General features: G+C 33.2%; 1 protein-coding gene and 1 long non-coding RNA gene across 2 annotated transcripts; both read left to right on the top strand.

Moving 5' to 3' along the window:
• Window positions 1–463: 463 nt before the first annotated feature.
• On the top strand, window positions 464–1,539 carry LOC109004250 (riboflavin synthase). The gene has a single exon (XM_018982743.2). The coding sequence runs from the start codon at window positions 585–587 to the stop codon at window positions 1,416–1,418; it is 834 nt and encodes a 277-aa protein (XP_018838288.1). The 5' UTR covers window positions 464–584; the 3' UTR covers window positions 1,419–1,539.
• Window positions 1,540–18,759: 17,220 nt separating this feature from the next.
• LOC109004258 lies at window positions 18,760–19,977 on the top strand. The gene is made up of 2 exons (XR_001998246.2): window positions 18,760–19,072; window positions 19,544–19,977. It is a non-coding gene; the product is annotated as an uncharacterized LOC109004258 (long non-coding RNA).
• The last annotated feature ends 1,342 nt before the right edge of the window (window positions 19,978–21,319 follow it).

Genomic DNA, 21,319 nt, shown 5'->3' with positions numbered 1-21,319 from the left:
AAGATCGAGTTTTGCGATTAGGAACTCTACAATTTTGTCATAAGCATACAACATTGTCTTCTAATAATAAGCATATTACGAAATATGAATACTATTATAGAATGTATCATATCAACTCATATCAAACTATAAATGACTTAGATATAATAAGATTCTATACAATTCTAGCCACCGTACAAATTTTATAATTTAATTTATTTAATTTTTCTTCTTTTTTATAATTTAATAAAACATATTTTATTTTATTATTATTCATAAATATTCTAACCGTTGAAATTAAGCCTAATTCGTACCTCAACTGCCAACTTGATCAGCCTACCAGCTCGACAACAGCTCCCACTCCATCAACTCTTTGCTTATTGTATTAGAGTGAAGAGTCCAACATGGACTGGCCCAAATAACATGAGAGGGTTGGGCTAAAATAGGTTGGCACAGGGACATTAAGGTTGACTCTTGTCCGAGGAGGTTCGAGGTTAACTTCAACTATTTCCCTCTCATTTTAAGCACGCCTTGTATTCCAATGAATCCAATCTCCCCGCACCCTAGATAACTTTTTACTTGAACCAGACAGAAATTTTTCAAAAATGCCTGTTTCTTCTCTTTCCTTTACCCTAATCTCCAAAACACCCAAAATCTCTCCTCCCAAAGGCTTTAATTTCACTACCCTCACTATATCACCAAATCCCCGCCTTAAAATCAATCCCATTTTCAGACCCTCCACTATCACCGTCTTCCTCCCAAAACGGAAACCCAATGTCAAAACTCGATTCAAATCCCATATCCGCGGCCTCTTCACAGGAATCGTCGAAGAAATGGGCGAAATCAAGGAATTGGGTATCGCTGAAAATGGTGGATTCGACATGAGAATTGGCGCCAAGACTGTTCTTGAAGGCGTAAACCTCGGCGACAGCATTGCCGTGAACGGTACCTGCCTTACGGTGACGGAATTCGACACCAAATCGTCTGAATTTAGCGTCGGGTTATCGCCCGAGACTCTGCGAAAAACATCATTGATCGAGCTCGAACCGGGCTCGGTCGTGAATTTGGAGCGGGCGGTGCAGCCCACGAGCCGAATGGGCGGGCATTTCGTACAGGGGCATGTGGATGGGACGGGGGAGATAGTGGCAAAGGAGCCTGAGGGGGATTCCTTGTGGATTAAAGTAAGAACGGGGAAGGAATTGTTAAAATATATCGTGCCCAAGGGATTTATAGCGGTGGATGGGACGAGTTTGACGGTGGTTGATGTGTTTGATGAGGAGGGCTGCTTTAATTTCATGTTGGTGGATTATACTCAGCAGAAGGTGGTGATTCCTTTGAAGAAAGTTGGGCAGAAGGTCAACTTGGAGGTGGATATACTAGGGAAGTACGTGGAGAGGCTGCTTAGCTCTGGTTTTGTTGAGTCTATTAGATCTTCATGAAAAAAGGTACTCACTTATGGTTTTGTTTCAGTTAATGTATCATTGTCTGATACAATGTATGTTGTTATTGTTTGAATAAGGAAGACGGAATTTTGATTGATATTTGTGTTATTTTGGCTGATTCGTCAATTTCTCATTTGCTGTAACTATATCAATATTCATCCGAAGATGCTACAATCGTCTTGGAGGAAAGTAGGTTTATTTTAGACATGCCTGGATGATCATTTGAATTTTACTGCGTAGAAGGTTCCTTGAGTTAAAAAATCAGACTTCATTTGGAACTTCTTAGCAAGATCAAACCTTGGTGTCAAAACGGTTGTGTGATAACTTTGGATCTTTGATGGCATTGTGACGGTGAGTAAACCCTTTACCAGTGTGGTGTTTGAGAAAAGTCTTAATGCCCCTTTGATAGCCTTTTGTTCCTAAAGAATGGAGAAGTGAATGCTAATGACAACTGCCCCATTAGCCTTGTGAATGCGGTGTACAAAATAATTGCTAAAGTTCTTGCAAATCAATTGAGTAGGGTTGTTGAGAAGATTATTTCAATGTAAAAAAAATGTATTTGTCAAAGGTAGGCAAATTTAAATTTTAAATTCAGTGATTATTGCTAATCAATGTATATACAGTAGGCTTAGTTCATGAGAACTAGGGTTGCCCGGAAAATTAGTTATTGAGAAGGCTTATGATCGTGTGAATTGGGATTTTCTTTATTTTGTGCTTGGGAGATGTGGTAATAGGAGAAATGGAGATCTACTTATCAAGAAAGAGGGGGGTGGGGAGGAGTGGAGATCTTGGATGTATTTCTACAGGTGCTTTTCTGTATTGGTGAATGACATTCCTGTTGGCTTTTTCAGCATTTCTAGTGCTTTAGAACAGAAGACTTATTATCCCCATTACTTTTCATTATTATCATGGAGGCTCCCAACAAATGCAGCTGCAGTTGATGGAGGTTTTACCTTGGGCTTATTAGTGAGAGCAAGCAATCATGGTGTGCTTAACTTTTCACGTCTACTGTTTACAGATGAGACCTATCTACTTTGTGGAGCAAACCTGACTCATTTATGCTCTTTTAGGGCCATTTGTTCATGCTTTGATGCGGCTTTTGGGTTGAAAGTAAATTTAGCTAAGTTAGAGCTGTTCCTATGGATAATGTTCCTAATGTGGATATTCTGGCTAGCATTCTGGGTTGCAAGGTATCATATCTACCCATAATACCTCGGCCTCCCCTTGGGATGGTGTGCTTGAGAAGATTAAGTGTTGTTTGGATTGATGGAAGATGATGTATTTATCCAATGTTGGTGGGAATACCTTGATAAAGAGCACTCCCTCGAATTTGCATACATATTTTGTCTTTGTTTCCCCTCCATATTAGCCAAGGAAATAAGGTATTACAATGAGACTTTTTATTGAGTGGGCTAGGTGAAAACTTCAAATTTCACCTTATAAATTGGGCTAACGAGTGGATGATGTTCCATAGTCTACTTTTTGAGAATTCTTCATCGACTTTCTGAATTCTGAGAGCCTGTAAACTTCCTAACAAGTGCATGCACTCAAAAAGCTAGCTAGATGCTTATCAAATAATAAAAAAGTTACAACAAGAGTTTTTATGGAGTGGGCTAGGTGAAGAGTTGAAATTGGGCTAATGTGTGCTCTCTACTTTCAAGCGGTGGTTTGGGAGTTTAAAAACATGCTTCTGTTCAACCCTACCTTTATAGGGAAATGGCTTTGGTGGTATCAAAATGAGAGAGAGGCCTTGTGGAAAGCCTGGTGGGTTCTAAGTTTGGGTGACCTAGGGGTGTATGGTGTTCTAATGAAGTACATGGGCCATATTGGGTATTTTTATGGAAGAATATCAAAAGTCAGGGGGCGTTGGGGGGGTGGGTGGGTGGGTGGGGGTGGGGGTTGCGATATTTGCTAGTCATACTAGACTTGAGGTGGGTGATGACTCCAAGACTAGATTCTAACATGATTTATGGTGTGGTGATGGGGCTCTCAAAGAAGCCTCTCTAGAGATGCATAGTATTTGGCGGACTAAGGCACCTATGAGAGCAGTTTTTATTTTCTTGGACTGCCTCCTTGGGGAAATTCTCACGCGATACAATCCAAGGAAAGGCAGATTGGTTCTATATGTGCAAAAAGAATGAGAAATTTGTAGACCACCTTTTACTTCATTGTTAGGTTGCCCATACATTGTGGAATTACATTTTTAGTTCAATTGAGTTGGATAATACTTTGGAGGATATTAGACTTCTTCGCCAGTCAGAGAGGGTTATAAGGTAGCCTACAAATTGCAGTAGTGTTGAAGATGGTCTCTACTTGTCTAGTGAATGACATTTTGAGGACGGCAAATGGACGTTGTAGGAGCTTAAAACTTCTTTTGGGTAGTTTCTATGGATTGTAATGTGCTGAGTTTCCATGATTTTCTTGTTTTTAGTTATGCGTTTCTCTTATCTGCTACCTATGTTTTTGGAGTATGTCAGTTGAGTTTTTTTTTTAAATATATTTATATTTTTTAATAAAATCTTTGATTTGCTATTGAAAAATAAAAGAAAGAAAAGTAGGGCCATATTGTCCAAAACTAGAGAAGTATTTGGCTCTAGATTGAGCTGGATGGTAAGAAAAAGTTGCATATATGCAAGTCTTGGCAATTAAAATTAAAGATTATTATGTAGGCTTTGATATATAAGTGATTTTTTTCTCGCCAAAGCAATTATATACAAAAGGTGGTTTTGGGGGGGGAATTGAGGGCTCCTACAATCCCCCATAACATTGGTACCCAGGAACAAAACAGTCAAACAAGTATAAAACAGAAATGAGGAGCAATTAGGGCCATTGAAGGAGATCTTTTCTCCCACAACCTTGGATAGAAGAGCACATATTAGGGGCAGCTCTCTAAGGAGGTACAACTAAGGTTCGGGATCCATCGCGTGATGCCACATTTCTCATGACTTCTACATGCGCTTGAGACGGAAATTGTGGCTTATGTGCTGATGAGAAAAATAGAAATAAAGGCGATGCAGGTGGGGGTGAGGGTGTAAGGAATGATTATTAAGTGGTTTTTGTCTGGCCAAAATGGGGAGGAGAATTGGATGAAAAAAGAGGGGGAAAGATTATTGGGAGTAGTGGGAAAAATGGGAGAGGAGATGGAGGGAGAAGCCTGGCGGTCTAAATGGGGTGGTGCAGGGCAAAACAGTTCCTTCCAAAAATTAATGGTGAAAGTGACATCTCTATTTGTGACAATAGTTGCTGGCATACCATGCAACTTGAAGATATGAGAAATAAAAAGCTTAGCCACTGAAACTGCAATATAAGGATTGGATAAGGGCAAAAAATGACATATTTTGTAAGTCTATCAATTACAATAAAAATCACAGAAAAAATCCTTTTGAATTAGGAAGGGCATCAATGAAATCCATGTAGATATCGCAGTTATCACTCCATGATCTCATGGGAACTGGCAGTGGCTGTAATAAAACAGCAGGCTATAAATTCTCCACTTTACACCTTTGACAGACTGCACATTCTTTAATAAACTGCTTGATGTCTCCTCATCCCAGTCCAAATGAAATCAGCCTTAACTCTATGCAAGGATTTTTGGTAACTAGAATGTTGTCCCCCAAAAGCACTGCTGTGAATATACTGCAGAACTTGTTGCTTGGGAGGAGATAAGGCTGACAAAAACAACCTTCCTTTCTTAAAAAGTAGCCCATTCTTCACCTCAAAAGATTGATCTTTAACAGACCCTTGCTGTAACTTGCTGCATATCCCAGAAATTTCCTCATCATGCAAATAAGAAGCCTTTAACTGTGCTCCAACCAGATTGGATCCAGAACTGTAATAGCTAGGGGCTTAAATCGGTCGGTCTGGTCCGGGAGGGTGATGGACCGAAATTCATTTTCCCCAGATTGGATTGAACATCCATAGGGACGGGACCGGTAGCTATCGGTCCGGTCCGGCCCAATTATTTTTTATTTTTTATTTCAAATAAATTAATAAAAAAATTTATCTAAATTACTAAATTAAAATAAGTGAATTATTAATGTGGATTATGTAACTAACTTATTAAAAAAATAATAATTATAATTATATTGATGATGTTAATTGTAAATTTGTTACTAACTTATAGTATGTCAATGTATTATGATAGTTAATGCATAATGAGTTATATTAAAATTTTTACATTTTGTATATGAAACATAAATAATTGAATTATCCATAAGTCCCCGTCCATACATGCTTTATATTTACTTGCAACTTATGTCTTTTACAAAAAATTTATCTAATAACTTTAATTAGATCATAGATGTAGATTTTAGTAATTAGTTAATGGTGAATTGGTGATAGGTTAATTGATAATATACATTAGTTAATTAATAGAATTACAAATTACATATTCTAACATATACATTAGTTAATTACATTTTTTTAATATACCTAACATATAATTGAAGTGGATGTAAAGTGTAGAAAATACTCCGATAACAGAAACCTAAAACAGAGCAAGAAGACGAAAAAGAAAAGGAAAATGATAGAGCCACCGCTGGTGGCTCCCGCTGGGAGTCACCGCTGGCTCTATCATGTGTTTTTTTATGTGTTTTTTTATAATTAATTTTATATAGATGTTTTTAATAATTTTAAATATTAAAAAATAAATAAATAAATTATAATATTATTAAAAAATACTTCCTTAATCACGAAATATTTTTTAATAATTTTTTTTATTTCATGATTAAGGAAGTATTTTTTAATAATATTATAAATTTATTTTATTTTTTTAAAATATTTAGAATTGTTAAAAATATTTATATAAAAATAATTATAAAAAAAATACATAAAAAAACACATATTAGAATCAACAGTAACTTCCAGCGGGAGCCCCCAGTTGTGGCTCTAGCATCACTCAAAAGAAAAAGAGGCTTATGGAGAAGAGAGTCGTGTGAAAATTAATTAACCATTAAAGTCCATATACAGTAACCTATTTATACAAGTTAAAATAAAGGGAAGAAAAAAGCTATACGGCAAATGTGCTATATTACAGAAGTAAAAAATAAACGAAATTACAATTATGTCCTCATACATAAAATGGCAATTATGTCCTGATAGTGGATCCCAAGAGGAAAAAAAAAAAACTATAAAATAAGGTAGTATTTGTCAATTTTAGTTACACGACTCCGTCCATTAAGTATGCGACAATATAATTGAAATGACAAATTCAAACTAATAGCCGAAATATTTCCGTATATGATTGGTAATTTGATTACGGAAGAAACCTATTAGTAGTTGGTTTTGAATCTTGGCATTTTAATAAATAAAAAATAGTTATTATATCAAAATGAATGTTAAAAGGTGACCTCCTCACACGCGTGCAAAAGATATTTAAAGAGTGGCTTAGATTCAGAAATGAGTTGAGATGGGTTGAAATGATTTGTAAATAGTAAAATAAAAGTTGAATTATTAATTACATTTTATGTAGAAATTTATAAAAGTTATTTTGAAATTTGAAAAAGTTAAATTGTTTATTATATTTTGTATGAGAATTTGAAAAAATTGTAATGATGAGATGAGATGAGTTGAGATAGATTGCGGTAGGTTATGAATACAAACGAGGCATCCAAATCCTCTTAATTAAAAAGATGATCACTAAAGTCTATATCTTGATTTTCGGGTCATAGTTTTTTGGTAATTAACTTATTTTTACATATTTGAATAAAAATATTTTGATTATAAAAATAAAAAAGAAACTAATTACAAAATAATGAGCTTTAGATTATAATTATTTTTTACTGTAAAATAGATTAAATATATTTTATAAAATCACGTCAATTTATAAATTTATTTAAAATCGCTATATATATATAACATTTTTGTTAGAGAGAAATATTGTCATGTTATCTAATAATTTTTCAAAAGATTACTCATGATAAAAGGTAGATTTCAAGGCATGAATTGTTACAAGTCATAGTTTGAATAGATTCTTTATGATTTAAAGATTTTTTTTTTTCCCCTCTTGGGTATTTGATTATGTCACGAGGAGATTTCAAAAGGGAAGAAAATTAGTACAAATCTAATTAGCATAGTTTTTTAACTTACCAAGGGTTAAGCTGGTGAATCATGCAAGCATATGTCTGACCAAAGGGAGAACCACCAAAATTGACAACACAACCATACCAAATCAAAAAAGATTGTATAACAAGATGAGGTGATAGAGGACTATTGAACATAATTTAAAAGAGTAATGTTATGTACAGTCTCTAAATGGAGAATGCATTACAAGCTTAATTACATATTTAAAATGTTATATTGTTAATGGTGATAGGTTTCAATTATATGTTAGAATATTAATTTGTAATTACATATTTAAAATTTTATATTGTTAATGGTGATAAGTTAGATGAAAATTACATATTTAATTATACAAATATTATATAAAATAATATATAAAAATATATTTAAAAATTTAAAATATATATTTTCCTATTAAGTCGGTCTAGTTTGGGAAAACCCCATCCCGGGGACGAACCAAAAATCGAGAAAAGGGAATTTCTTGGATTGAGACCGACCGGTCCCAACTTCGGGCTGGTCTGGTTCGATCCAGACCGACCATGTTAGTTTCTCCAGTCCAGATCGACCAGCTTACAGCCCTAGTAATAGCTGACCAGCTAGGTTCTCCGTCTACCACTTCATCTCTTCTTGAAAGAGCATCTGCAATAATGTTTTCTCTACCTTTCTTATACTCAATGGTAAAATCATACCCAAGAAGCTTGTTGATCCACTTCTGCTGTGATGGAGTACCAATCTTCTCCTCCAACAGAAATTTTAAACTCTATTGATCAGTTTTAATAACAAAAGTAGAGCCCAAAAGATAAGGCCTCCACTTCTTGATAGCTAACACCAAAGCTAACAATTCTTTCTTGCATGTAGATAGATCCAGTGCCTTGCCTTTCAATGCCTGACTAAGGTATGCCGAAGGCCTTCCATTCTGCATTAATACAGACCCAATACCTCTTCATGATGCATCACATTCGAGTACAAAAGGCCTAGAAAAGTCAGGTAAGGCCAAAACAAGTGGGTTAGTGACTTCCATTTTCAATGCTTCAAAAGCTTGTGAAGCTTCAGACCCCGCACGAACACATCTTTCTTTAATTAATGGAGTAGCAATCAACCCATAATTCCTCACAAATTTTCTGTAATAGCTAGTTAATCCAAGGAATCCTCTCAAGGACTTAATGGATTTTGGCACAGGCCATTCAATTATAGCTTTTATCTTTGATGGGTCTGCTCTTACCCCTTCGGCATACACTAAATGCCCAAGATAATCAATTTCTTTACAACCAAACTTGCATTTGCTTCTTTTAGCAAAAAGAGTATGCTTTGCTAAAACTTCTAGTACCATTGACACCTATAAAAAAAAAACTTCTAGTACCATTGACAAGTGCTGCAAATGTTCCATCATGTTCTTGCTATACACAAGTATATCATCAAAGAAAACTATAACAAATTTTCTTAAGAATTGCTGAGATACCTCATTCATCAAGGCCTGAAAAGTGGCTGGAGCATTGGTTAAGCCAAAAGGCATAATAAAAAACTCGTAATGACCTACTTATAAAAAAAAAACTCGTAATGACCTTGGTGAGTCCTGAATGCAGTATTCTCAATATCCCTTTCCCTCACACGAATTTGGTGGTACCCAGATCTAAGGTCTAACTTGGAAAAAACTGTTGCTTCCCACATCTCATCCAACAGCTCATCAATGATTGGAATGAGAAACTTATCTTTCACTGTTTTCCTATTCAGTGCCCTATAATCAATGTACATATGCCATGATCCATCAGCTTTCCTTAATTTTTTGGATGAGCTGCATCCAAAAGCATAGGTGAGGAAAATGGGGACTGGCTACTTCTAATCACACCTGCATCCAATAGCTCCTTAACAATTTTTTCAATCTCTGATTTTTGATAAAAAGGGTATCTATATGGTCTCACAGAAACTGGCAAAGTACCATCTTTGAGATTGATTTGACGATCTTTACTCCTTTTGGGTGGTAACCCCTTTGGCTCATCAAAAACTGCACTGTATTTAGCCAGCACAATCACTATATTTGAATCAATCCTTCCCACATCTCTACACTGCTCCTGCTGTACAATTTGTAACAGCATACCCTTTCTCTCAATTGTAGTTAACTGGCATATTTGCACATCTTCCCCCAATTCAGACCTGCTAGAATTCATGCCCTCAACAGTCACAGATTTGATGGAGTCCTCAACTCTCACAACACTTCATCAAATCCCGGAATTCCATTACGTGCCACAGCCCTTATGCTACACTTCCACACTTGCCACTGCTACCAAGATGCCCATAACATCCTTCCGATCTCGCACAAGGTTACTGGATCTTCTGATGTAGCACTGGAAGCAATTTGAATGAAAATATAACTCTTTCAGACTGATTAGGACTGCAAGTTGGTCTGATTTTTATAGTATGAAAACCAGTTATGAGTGAGACAATATTGGATATGAAAATCACCTTACATCAAAGTGAGATGCTACTGGGTGTGACTTGCAGATTCAATGGTCTTTTTTTCTCTCTCTTCTGTGATTTCACAAACTATACATGTTGCTTGGAGGTATGGGGGACGATGAGAGGATGTTGACATGATAGTAATACTCAGATGTGTTTCTATAGTCTTTTAGCCCTTCCGGCAGCTCTTCTCGCCACACATGCCGGATCACCGGAATCCTCACCACCAAATATTTCAAATTTGACTTTTGTGGCTGAAAAGAGACAAATTTGTTGCCTTCAAGTGCTGTCAAAGTCTACCGGAGTTTGTCCAAACTATAATCCATCTTTTTTTGTTCTTGTCTTCCTTATTGTATAGTAAAAATAAAAAAGGAGTTCGTCTCTTGGACGGTTTATCTGTAGATGTTGAGTCTTCCATTTCTTTGAAGGGTGAGACAAAGTGCTATCTCTTGAACGTTTGTTTGTTGAGAGTATCAGTAGCTGTAAAGTCCAGACCAGTTAAGTAGTGTACTGGTGGAGTTCCAAGTGGTTGATATGGGAATATCCCTGCATGTATTTGGTCATGGATGTAAGTTTCTCTTGATGAATAAATGAATGATAATATTTTCCTTCAATATATATATATATATGATTTCTAGCTCTATCCTGCACCTGTTTTTTTTTGGGCTCCATGTGGAGATACTGATGGCGTCCCTTCTGCTCACTGATTAGTTGGAGTTCTATGTTTTGAAATTCTTCAAACTCCATTTGAACTTTTTTCTACCTCTTTTCCTTGCAACTTGTTTCTTTTCTCGTCGCAATTCTAGAGAGGGAGAGAGAGAGAGAGAGAGAGATTATACAATGGGTATGTGACCATTTTGGCAATTTGGCGTGGCATATTGCCCATGTAAATTGCGAAGGAAAACACTACTTAAATGTGATCGAAATTGTACCGAATTTTTCATATTTTATTTCATTTTTCATTTTTTTTTTCACTTCTTGAATTGTACATGAATAAAAATTAGTCATAAAAATTATGAAAAAGTGAAAATATATAAAAAAAAAATATCGGTATAGATCATTCGGTCACTTCTGATATGTTAAGGAGCACTACCCAATTCGGAACAGTGAAAAAAATAAATAAATATTTTTGGAATGAAATAAACAAATGGAAAATAAAATAAAATAAAATAAAATCATACTTGCATGATCAATCACCCTCTGAAAATGAAAAAGGCAAGATATCATTTGGAGGTTGCTTTGATGTCATTACAGAAAAACTGGGTCCAAGTTTTCTGCTTTGACCAAAAAACAGAAAGGTAGAATTGGATATAAAATTTGAAAATAAACACAGAATGTTTATTATAAGCTTTTGATTTGTACATTTACCCAAGACATCCTTCCATAAACTATACATTCATAGCCGACATCGACATCTTTCTTTTTTCTTTCGATCTTCTTATATTGTCTGGTCTCGCTTACCCAATCCAAAGGAATAGGGAGTGGTCGGTTTTGATCTGTTGGGAGGCAAAATGTGGGACCTAACTTCTTCCATCCCTTTTATAATTTAACAGGTGGGGATCATGCTGACCTTCACCAGTTTCGAATAATTTCTGTAAAGCTCACAAGGGATGTTGTTTGTGTTTCTCTCGTCCACATCACATGCATCATGCTGCACCCATCTTGTCTGCTTCATACCTTGATATTTCCATATAGTTTTCTAAATGCAAGTCGGTGTGGATGATACATTCTCTCTATTTATGGGGGGTGGCATTGGTATGCCTATAGCAGATTGTATATATGTGCGTCCATCTCTACTACTCTATATCATGAATTTTGCTACCATATTGAGTTCATGAGATAGCATTCCAAATTTCCAACTTTGGGTTCAGTGAATAGATACAATCACAAGAGCGTACCATTAATTGAGTTGAAAATTCTTAAATCCACGATGACATCATTTTGACCACGAGATCCTATATATGTAATTGCCCATCTTAGATGGGCGCTTGCTTTACGCGACTTTTGACCCAGAAAGATGGTTGCTGACCAGTGGTTAGAGAAAATGTTTTCTAATATTTTATAAAAATAAATTTATAAACTAACGTGATTTAATATAATATATTAAATTATAAAATTATTTTTATTATAAAATAAATTTAATATATCACATAAAATTAATTAATGAATTTCATTTTATAAAATATTTTTGTAATCGTAGTACTTTCTCTTGTTAAAGACGATTAATGCATTACACTTTCTCTTTCGTTTTTTTTTTAAAATTTATTTATTTACTTATTTTATTTTTCAAAACCTAAAGGAGAAGGAAAATGAGGAAGAAGAAGCAGGAGAAGAAGGGGAGGAGTATTTTGGCACCATGACATGTGTTTACTAGAAGGAATAAAGTTTATAGTTTTTGAAAAAATCAAGCATTACTTTAGAACATTCATTTGTAAGATGACTTTTATTATAATTTTGAAATAATTTAAAGACAATTAATTAAGCTTGTAATGCATTCTCCATTTAAAGACTGTACGTAAGATTACTCTTTTGAATTATGTTCAATAGTCCTCTATCAGCTCATCTTGTTGTACAATCTTTTTTGATTTGGTATGGTTGTGTTGTCAATTTTGGTGGTTCTCCCTTTGGTCAGACATATGCTTGCATGATTCACCAGCTTAACCCTTGGTAAGTTAAAAAACTATGCTAATTAGATTTGTACTAATTTTCTTCCCATTGAAATCTCCTCGTGACATAATCAAATACCCAAGAGGGGAAAAAAAAAATCTTTAAATCATAAAGAATCTATTACTTGTAACAATTCATGCCTTGAAATCTACCTTTTATCATGAGTAATCTTTTGAAAAATTATTAGATAATATGACAATATTTCTCTCTAACAAAAATGTTATATATATAAAGTGATTTTAAATAAATTTATAAATTGACGTGATTTTATAAAATATATTTAATCTATTTTACAGTAAAAAATAATTTATAATCTAAAGCTCATTATTTTGTAATTAGTTTCTTTTTTATTTTTATAATCAAAATATTTTTATTCAAATATGTAAAAATAAGGTAATTACCAAAAAACTATGACCCGAAAATCAAGATATAGACTTTAGTGATCATCTTTTTAATTAAGAGGATCTGGATGCCTCGTTTGTATTCATAACCTACCGCAATCCATCTCAACTCATCTCATCTCATCATTACAATTTTCTCAAATTCTCATACAAAATATAATAAACAATTTAACTTTTTCAAATTTCAAAATAACTTTTATAAATTTCTACATAAAATATAATAAATAATTCAACTTTTATTTTACTATTTACAAATCATTTCAACCCATCTCAACTCATTTCTGAATCTAAGTCACTCTTTAAATATCCTTTGCACGCGTGTGAGGAGGTCACCTTTAACATTCATTTCGATATAATAACTATTTTTTATTTATTAAAATGCCAAGATTCAAAACCAACTACTAATAGGTTTCTTCCGTAATCAAATTACCAATCATATACGGAAATATTTCGGCTATTAGTTTGAATTTGTCATTTCAATTATATTGTCGCATACTTAATGGACGGAGTCGTGTAACTAAAAATGACAAATACTACCTTATTTTATAGTTTTTTTTTTTCCTCTTGGGATCCACATAATTGTCATTTTATGTATGAGGACATAATTGTAATTTCGTTTATTTTTTACTTCTGTAATATAGCACACTTGCCGTATAGCTTTTCTCTTCCCTTTATTTTAACTTGTATAAATAGGTTACTGTATATGGACTTTAATGGTTAATTAATTTTCACACGACTCTCTTCTCCATAAGCCTCTTTTTCTTTTTCGTCTTCTTGCTCTGGTTTAGGTTTATGTTATCGGAGTATTTTCTACGCTTTACATCCACTTCAATTATATGCTAGGTATATTAAAAAAATGTAAATAAAAATAAATTTTGAAAAAATATTAAATATAATTTTAGAGTGTATAAGTTTCATACCTTCATTTAAAAAATATATGGATTTATCTACTTATACATACATCTATTTTATGATTCCATTTTAAATGGAGAGAATTTTTGTAAATAATGATACGGTAATAATTATTTTGAGAAATGCAAGTTAGCATATATAACAGTTGAAAAACTTTTGACCTAGTCGAATACAATTTATATATTTTTTTAATGTATGTATTTTCGCTCGTTAATACATAGAACCTAATAAACATTATAGATTTTCGCTCGTTAATCAGCACCGTCGGTGCTCACTTGCCTGCAAGGCTGCAACGAATTGATATATAGATTCACCTGGTGTTGGTGGTCGACAACTTGTCACCGGAGATGAAGTTGAAGCATAGGAAGGAATTGGGTCAAGGGATGATGGAGGTGGAGAAGAAAATATGGGAGACGTTATACATTTATGGGTTTTAGAGAAGTGCTTTACAGTAGCGGTGAGTACCGACTTAGTTCATGTTTGAGATTGCGGTAAGAAATATAGCTTATAGTTTTAGGATTTATAATTATAACTTAAGTAATAAGTTTTACTATTTTAAAAAGGTAATAAATTCTACTATTAAAAAGTTAATTTTTATTTGGTGACCAAATATTTAAAACACTTTCAAATACGTTACATTTGTTTAAAAACAAATTAAAAAAATGTTTTCTAAGATAGAAATGACGATTATTTAAATTTTTAAAGATTATAATCATATCTTTAAAAGTTTAAAAGTTGTAATTATCTTAGAGTTGTATGAATATTTTCGTCCATTAAAGGTCTTTTTAAAATTCGAATTATATTCTGCATTATCCGAAAAAATACGTTTGAGGAAAATCATCAAAATGTACTTTTTAGCTTATTTGAGATTAAAAGTTATTTAATATGTAATACCTAAACAATCTAACTTTGACTTCGACTCCGACTCCGACTCTGATTTTGTTGGAGTTCAAATCCGAACCTCGACTCCGACTACAACTTTTCGGAGTTGGAGCGAAGTTGGATCTGGGATTTCAATTTTGGATTTTTTTAGCTTCATATTCAGCCAATTTAAAAAAAAAAAAATTTGTGGCTTTCAAATTTCGATTTTTCCAAAAGATTTAAAATTAAAACTAAATCATTCACTGTTAATTTACTTTTATACTCATATCTAACTTATTTTTATACTAGACTTATATACTGTATTGTCTAATTACATGTTATCATAGATTCATACTATAGTATTATATATTATTTTTAGTGCCTAATTACATGTTATTATACTAATGTCTAACTTATTTCTAGCTTAATTATATACTAGATTTTCTAGTGCCTAATATTTTTTTTTTTGAGTAAACAGGTGTCAACCTTCATTAAGAGAGGACTTACAAAGTTGATTTGAAAAACAAATCAATTACAATCGTTAATAACTCCCCAGTACACTTTCGTGACTGACATGGTCTAGTCCAGACAGTAAATCTCTAAAGACCTAAATCTTTAGAGAAAATACTCTCTATGTCCACGACAGAGATTACAAAGCCCCATACCCTGACTAAGCAGGGTAGGGTATCCCACACCCCAACAACTCCGTCAACGCGGAAGGGGGGACTAATACTCCATTCGGACCAAAGTCTGAAGGTACTAATTTTTTTGGATTTTTATTTAACCTAGAGACTACATTACACAAAGAAAACTACAAAGAAAAAACACTGCAACAAAACAGAACACAGGGGCTGCGCGCCACTCTGGGGAGGGAACCACCAGTCGACCTTGGAGATCCTGGACTCACAGACTCCAGAAACGCCGCATGTGGTGTTGGTAGAGGGCTTCCGGGTGGTGCGTGGAGGCCACGCGCCGAACGACGCCGAAACTTCGAGCCGCGCTTGCGGGCTACTCGCCGCTCCGTTCGGTGCCGTATTCGGTGGTCTTTAAGATCGGCGGTAGGACATCACCATGGCGGGGCGCGTGTTGGCTTGTGGCAGCGGGAAGACCCAGATCGGCGATTCACACTTATTTCCCCTGAAAAAACACAAAAACATAAAACAAAAACTACATAGAAGAGAAGGGAAGGAGGAGGAGGAGGAGGAAGGGAGGGGAATGGAGTCGAAGCTCCCACCCTTTAAGCCGGATCTACGAACGAGTTCTAGGTTTCGGCAAAACGAGAGAGCGCAGAGGGAGAGCCTGCTGACCTTTCTAGGGTCTAATTATATATTATTATACTTTAATAAATTAGTATATGTGTTATTAATTTATTATACTAGACTTATTGACTTATTGACTTATTTAAATATTTTTAGTACTATACTTGATTATGTATGGTAGTAATATTATGATATTTATATATATTAAACTATCATTAGTCAATTTATATTATAATATTAATATATTATTTTATAATAATTAGCTCATATTAATATATTATTGAATTTAACTATATAAATTCTAGTTATATAACTACATAACTATACTAGTATATATGATAAATATATAAATAAATATATATATTTTTATAATATATGTACAATATCAGAGTCGGATTTAAAATTAGAGTCGAGGTTAGAACATAAAATCAGAATCGGAGTTGGAATGAAGCCGAATTTTTGAATTTTTGCTCATAGTTCACACAAAGTATACAAATATAACTAAAAAAATTAAAGAAAAAGGATGTCCACTGGCACCTCTCTGCATGTGTTGCTCCTTTTCACCCGGAAAATTTCAACTTCTTTGAGTACATTTTACTCTGTTATGTTTTGCAAGGAAAAAAGGGATTATGGGTGTTTTGGATTTCCAAAACAATAGGCAAGAGACAGAGTGCTGCTGTAAAGCACCGTATCGTAGGATAAAAGATGGACTCTAGTAATTAATAATCATTAAAATCTAATTACTTCTCCAAGTATTCTTGAAATTTTCGATTAATATAAAAAAATGAGTAATTTTATATACAATCGTAAAGTACGTAAATATCGTATAATTACTTTAAAAAAAATGGAGTTTATTATTAAAAAATTAATTTTTTTTTATATAAATCTCATGTTTTATTCATTTTTTTTAAAACAATTATAAGACGATTTTATAATTTACGATTATAAATATATTTTCTCACAAAAAATATATATATCCTGTGATTTTGAGATAATAAGGGTGCTAATATTGGAAATTAAGAAGGTTACTTATCATTTTAATTTTTTATACTATATATTATCATGTGATTTATCATTTTTATCATTTTATTTAAATATATATGTTTACACATTGAGGGATTCTGGGCATCAGCCCGCAGCCACAGCACACCTGCGTGCTGTGTTTTTTTTTTTTTTTTTTACACTCAATCTAGTGGAGTGTGTGATAAATAGTAGGCTGATGTAAATATTTTTTCTTACGAGTAGTGATACACCTACAACACATTTTACAACACATTGTACAACAATGTGTTAAATGAGGGGCATTATTGTAAAATCATCTTATTTTTATAAGATGATTTTACAATAATGCCCCTCATTTAACACATTGTTGTACAATGTGTTGTAAAATGTATTGTAGATAAATCATTTTCCTTTTCTTACACATTAATATATATTTAAATAAAAAAACAAAAAATAATAAATGTGTACTTATGTAGTGTAGGAAATAAGTCTCGAATTTTTATTCCCAACAGTGTCTACTGTGAGCTGTGTATCATTCAGGAGCTTGTGAAATTGGTGGCGGTTTCGTGGTCTCGTTATCACCATAGACGTGTCAGGCATTAATTGGGTGTTTTATTTTTTATTTTTTTTTATGTAAACATCGTCGTGGGGACACTAACTTCTGTAACTTTCCTCACGAAAAAATAAAGATTTTCTTATTATTATTAAATTCTGTCAGAAAACTGAAGGAAGCCCCTTAAAATTATTTTGTAACAAGATATTCATTAAATAATCACACTGCTTATTTTATCTCAAATAAATTATCACCTAGCATTAAAGAAAATAAAATAAAATAAAATAGTGAAACAGTGCCATAAAGTGTATGCCTTGTGGATATGTGTTATATTATTAATATAGTTGTTAAAAATAATTTATTCTTACAAATTTCAATTACAGTAGCTTGACTTGAACTTTTCAAGGAATATAGTCACCTTTATTTACTTAAATCGATTAGATTGACAAATGAAATGATCAGAATATTCTATATTTTTTACTAAATAAATAATTTATTTAGATGATAATTCCCTATATTGTTTTTCCAAAATTTAGAGTTTATAGTGTGAGAGATATACACATAAAGTTTATATTATAATATTTACTGGCTAAGTAAATTTCTCTCGATAATTATTTTAATATCAACTTAATATTTATATCTCCTTTTCATTTTAAAAGTTAAAATCTAAAATAAAATTTAAAAAATCTAAACCTATATATGTTAAATTAAATAAGAAGAGTTATATATCAACCATTCACATAAAAATGCCAATTGGATACGAGAAGTGTTTCATCTCATCTTATCATTATAATTTTTTTAAATTTTTATACAAAATATAATAAACAATTCAACTTTTTTAAATTTCAAAACTGTTAGAAAAATTAAATCAAAATTAGTAGTGAAAACGATATTATCTCGTTGGTAAATTGTAGATCTAGTGCGGTTGTTTCACAGATTCCTCATCGTTGTCGTTGTTTATCCGTAATCCTCTTGACTATGGTAGAGTGTGCTACATGGTAATATCAAAGTAACACCCGCATATTTTATAGTTTAAATACTGAACTATTTGAGAGAGATTTTCTGATTGAGACAAGTATCTCATCTAAAATAGTGGACCGAAATTTTGCAAAAAAAAACCTCTAGGGTTAAAATCGTAACTCCAGTTGCTAACGAAATGGCGAGGGTAGTTGCCGCGTAAATGCTAAGAATATAAACCAACACGTACCATAGCACACTCTTCCTTAAATTTGTCGTTAACGACCCCCCAAGGCCCCAACCCAAGCCTCCCTAAACTTTCTCTCACTTTCTCGCCCATTTTCCTGCTCGAATTTTTTTTTTCCCTTTCCGAACACTGTTTCCATCTTCCAGGGACTACGAATTCCGTCTCCGACAATGAAGAAACCAGGACTCTTTGCTGCCTCGGTGGCCGCAGCCTCTGCTACAGCCTTCTCTTCTCCGTCTACTTCTTCTTCCTCAAACTCCACCAATAGTACTCAACAGGTAAACCTTCAATATTATATCTGTGTTGTTTTCCTTTTTTGATTTGTTTCTGGTTTGGATGTCTCCGGTTTTTCTTATTCTATTGGAGTTCCGCCCTGTTTGGTTTCTCAGAAAATGTCTGTCAAATTGAGGCTCGACTTGTTTTGCCAGTTCAAACTTCAAACTGTAGCCGAAGACTTTATAATTCCCGACATTTTCTTCTGTTTTTTTTCCTCTGCTTTCTTGGCAACCAAATAACTTTCCTTCCATCTAGTTTCTTTACCAAAATCAGAGGCTCTCTCTATCTCCGAGTTTTAAAACTTTTTATAAGGGATTAATTTTTGGGTCAGTTTTTTTTTTTTTTTTTTTTAGTTTCTTTCAGTCAAATGAATCCCAAGTACCTGTTTGATATCTAAGATGCGTTTATTTTTTCTTTTCCAATCATAGTTTCAAGAGTAAGTTTGTCTTAAATTTCTGCGTTTGATTTTTTAGGAGGCTGAATTGAAACAAACTAGAGAAAATCAGAGGTCATCTTCGACCGAAAAGTTTGCTCCAAAGTTTGACGGCCTGAGATTCATTGAAACCCTGATCACTGCCCACAGATAAGCTTGATCATCAAGTTTTCAGGGCTCCATGGTCATTGCTTCTGCATCTCTTAGTCTTATGCTGTTGACAAAAGACAGTGAAGGCAAAATTCAACCCCTTTTTGTAGGCTTTCCCATTGGAAAATGATGAACTGTAATATTTCAGGTGTTGTTCCAGATTTTGGGGGATCTATGCATGCATGTAGCACTTTTCTTTCTTGCTTTACAACAGTGTTTTGTTTTTGCTTCGGAGGAAAGTAAGGTGGGTTTGGATGTAAGGTAAATGAGAGGAGATGAGATGAGATATATGTTAAAAGTTGAATAAAATATTATTAAATATAATTTTTTAGTATTATTTATATTTTAAAATTTTAAAAAAGTTAAATTATTTATTATATTTTTATATAAAAATTTAAAAAAATTATAATGATGAGATGAAATATTTGGTGTATCTAAACATAGTAATTCTCAATGCAAATAATGTTATATACCGTCATAAATTGTACAAATGTCGCACATTTATTTTGAAAAATAGTGAAGTTTATTATTAAAAAATTAAAATTTTCATGTGATCTTATATTACTCACTATTTTAAAAAGAGTGTGCGGTGAAATGATATTTACAGTTATAGAATGTACAAGCATTGTGCATTCATTTTGAAAAAATGAACAAATATAGAATTCACATAAAAAATTAATTTTTAATAGTAGATTACATTCTTTTTCAAAAGAAATATGTAGTACTTGTACATTTATGATTAGATCTAGTATTACTCATTTAGCTGTTCCTAAAATTTGACAGAAATTTGGACTTAAGCCACTCTTAAATCCATCGTCCCTAACCTCTCCTGGTGCCTTCTACGGCTTCCAATTGGAAGTTCTTTCCTGATTGTGCACCATTTCACTAAACTTTCCAAGAGGCTAATTTAGTTTTGTCAATACTTTAAGGTAAGATTCAAAGAGTGGCGGGCACGCTTCTACACAAGCTATGCTTTCTATTTCATTTTATACTTTTTTATTTTTTATTTATAATGTTGATACAAACTCCACGATTAAAGGCTACCTACCCATAATACAATGAGAGGTGACACTTTGGCCAGAGATGCCTTGTGATGGAGGACAGACATTTAAAAATCTCAGGATTTCAATAAATATCGACAATACTTGCAATAGTGCCAAAATACTTGCTGTTCTGGACAAACATCATGTCACTCTCAGAAGAAGTATAAACCCCTCCATTAATTTGAAAAGCATTGTCAACCACTTGTCTAAAGCGTGCGACTTGCTCGCACATGCTATGTAATCTACAAACACTACTTACTCCTACCCTTTCATTGCTGAATAGTGCTACTCTCACTACTCTTGGTCCCGTTCTCAGTCTCGCTACATTTTTTTTAATTTTTTTAATATATATTTTTTTTTACTTAATGATTAAGTAAGTATTTTTTAATAATATTATAATTATTTTATTTTTTTTAAAAATATTTTATAATTTTAAAAAAATACATGTATAAAAAAATAAAATAAAAAAACTCTATATTTTAGATTGAGCGGTACCGGGAGCGGGACAGCCAGCGGGGGCTGTAGAGGCGTCCTTCACTGCTTTATCTACAAAGTAAAGCGTACGTAGTGGAGCTAGAAAATGATGTTGATAACTTGCACCGTTTTCTGTATTAGCCTTTCTA

The sequence above is a fragment of the Juglans regia genome, chromosome 10, assembly GCF_001411555.2.
Source record: "Juglans regia cultivar Chandler chromosome 10, Walnut 2.0, whole genome shotgun sequence".
Classification (NCBI taxonomy): Eukaryota; Viridiplantae; Streptophyta; class Magnoliopsida; order Fagales; family Juglandaceae; genus Juglans; species Juglans regia.
Note: the sequence above shows the minus strand (reverse complement) of the source record. Positions and strands in the feature narration are given on the sequence as shown.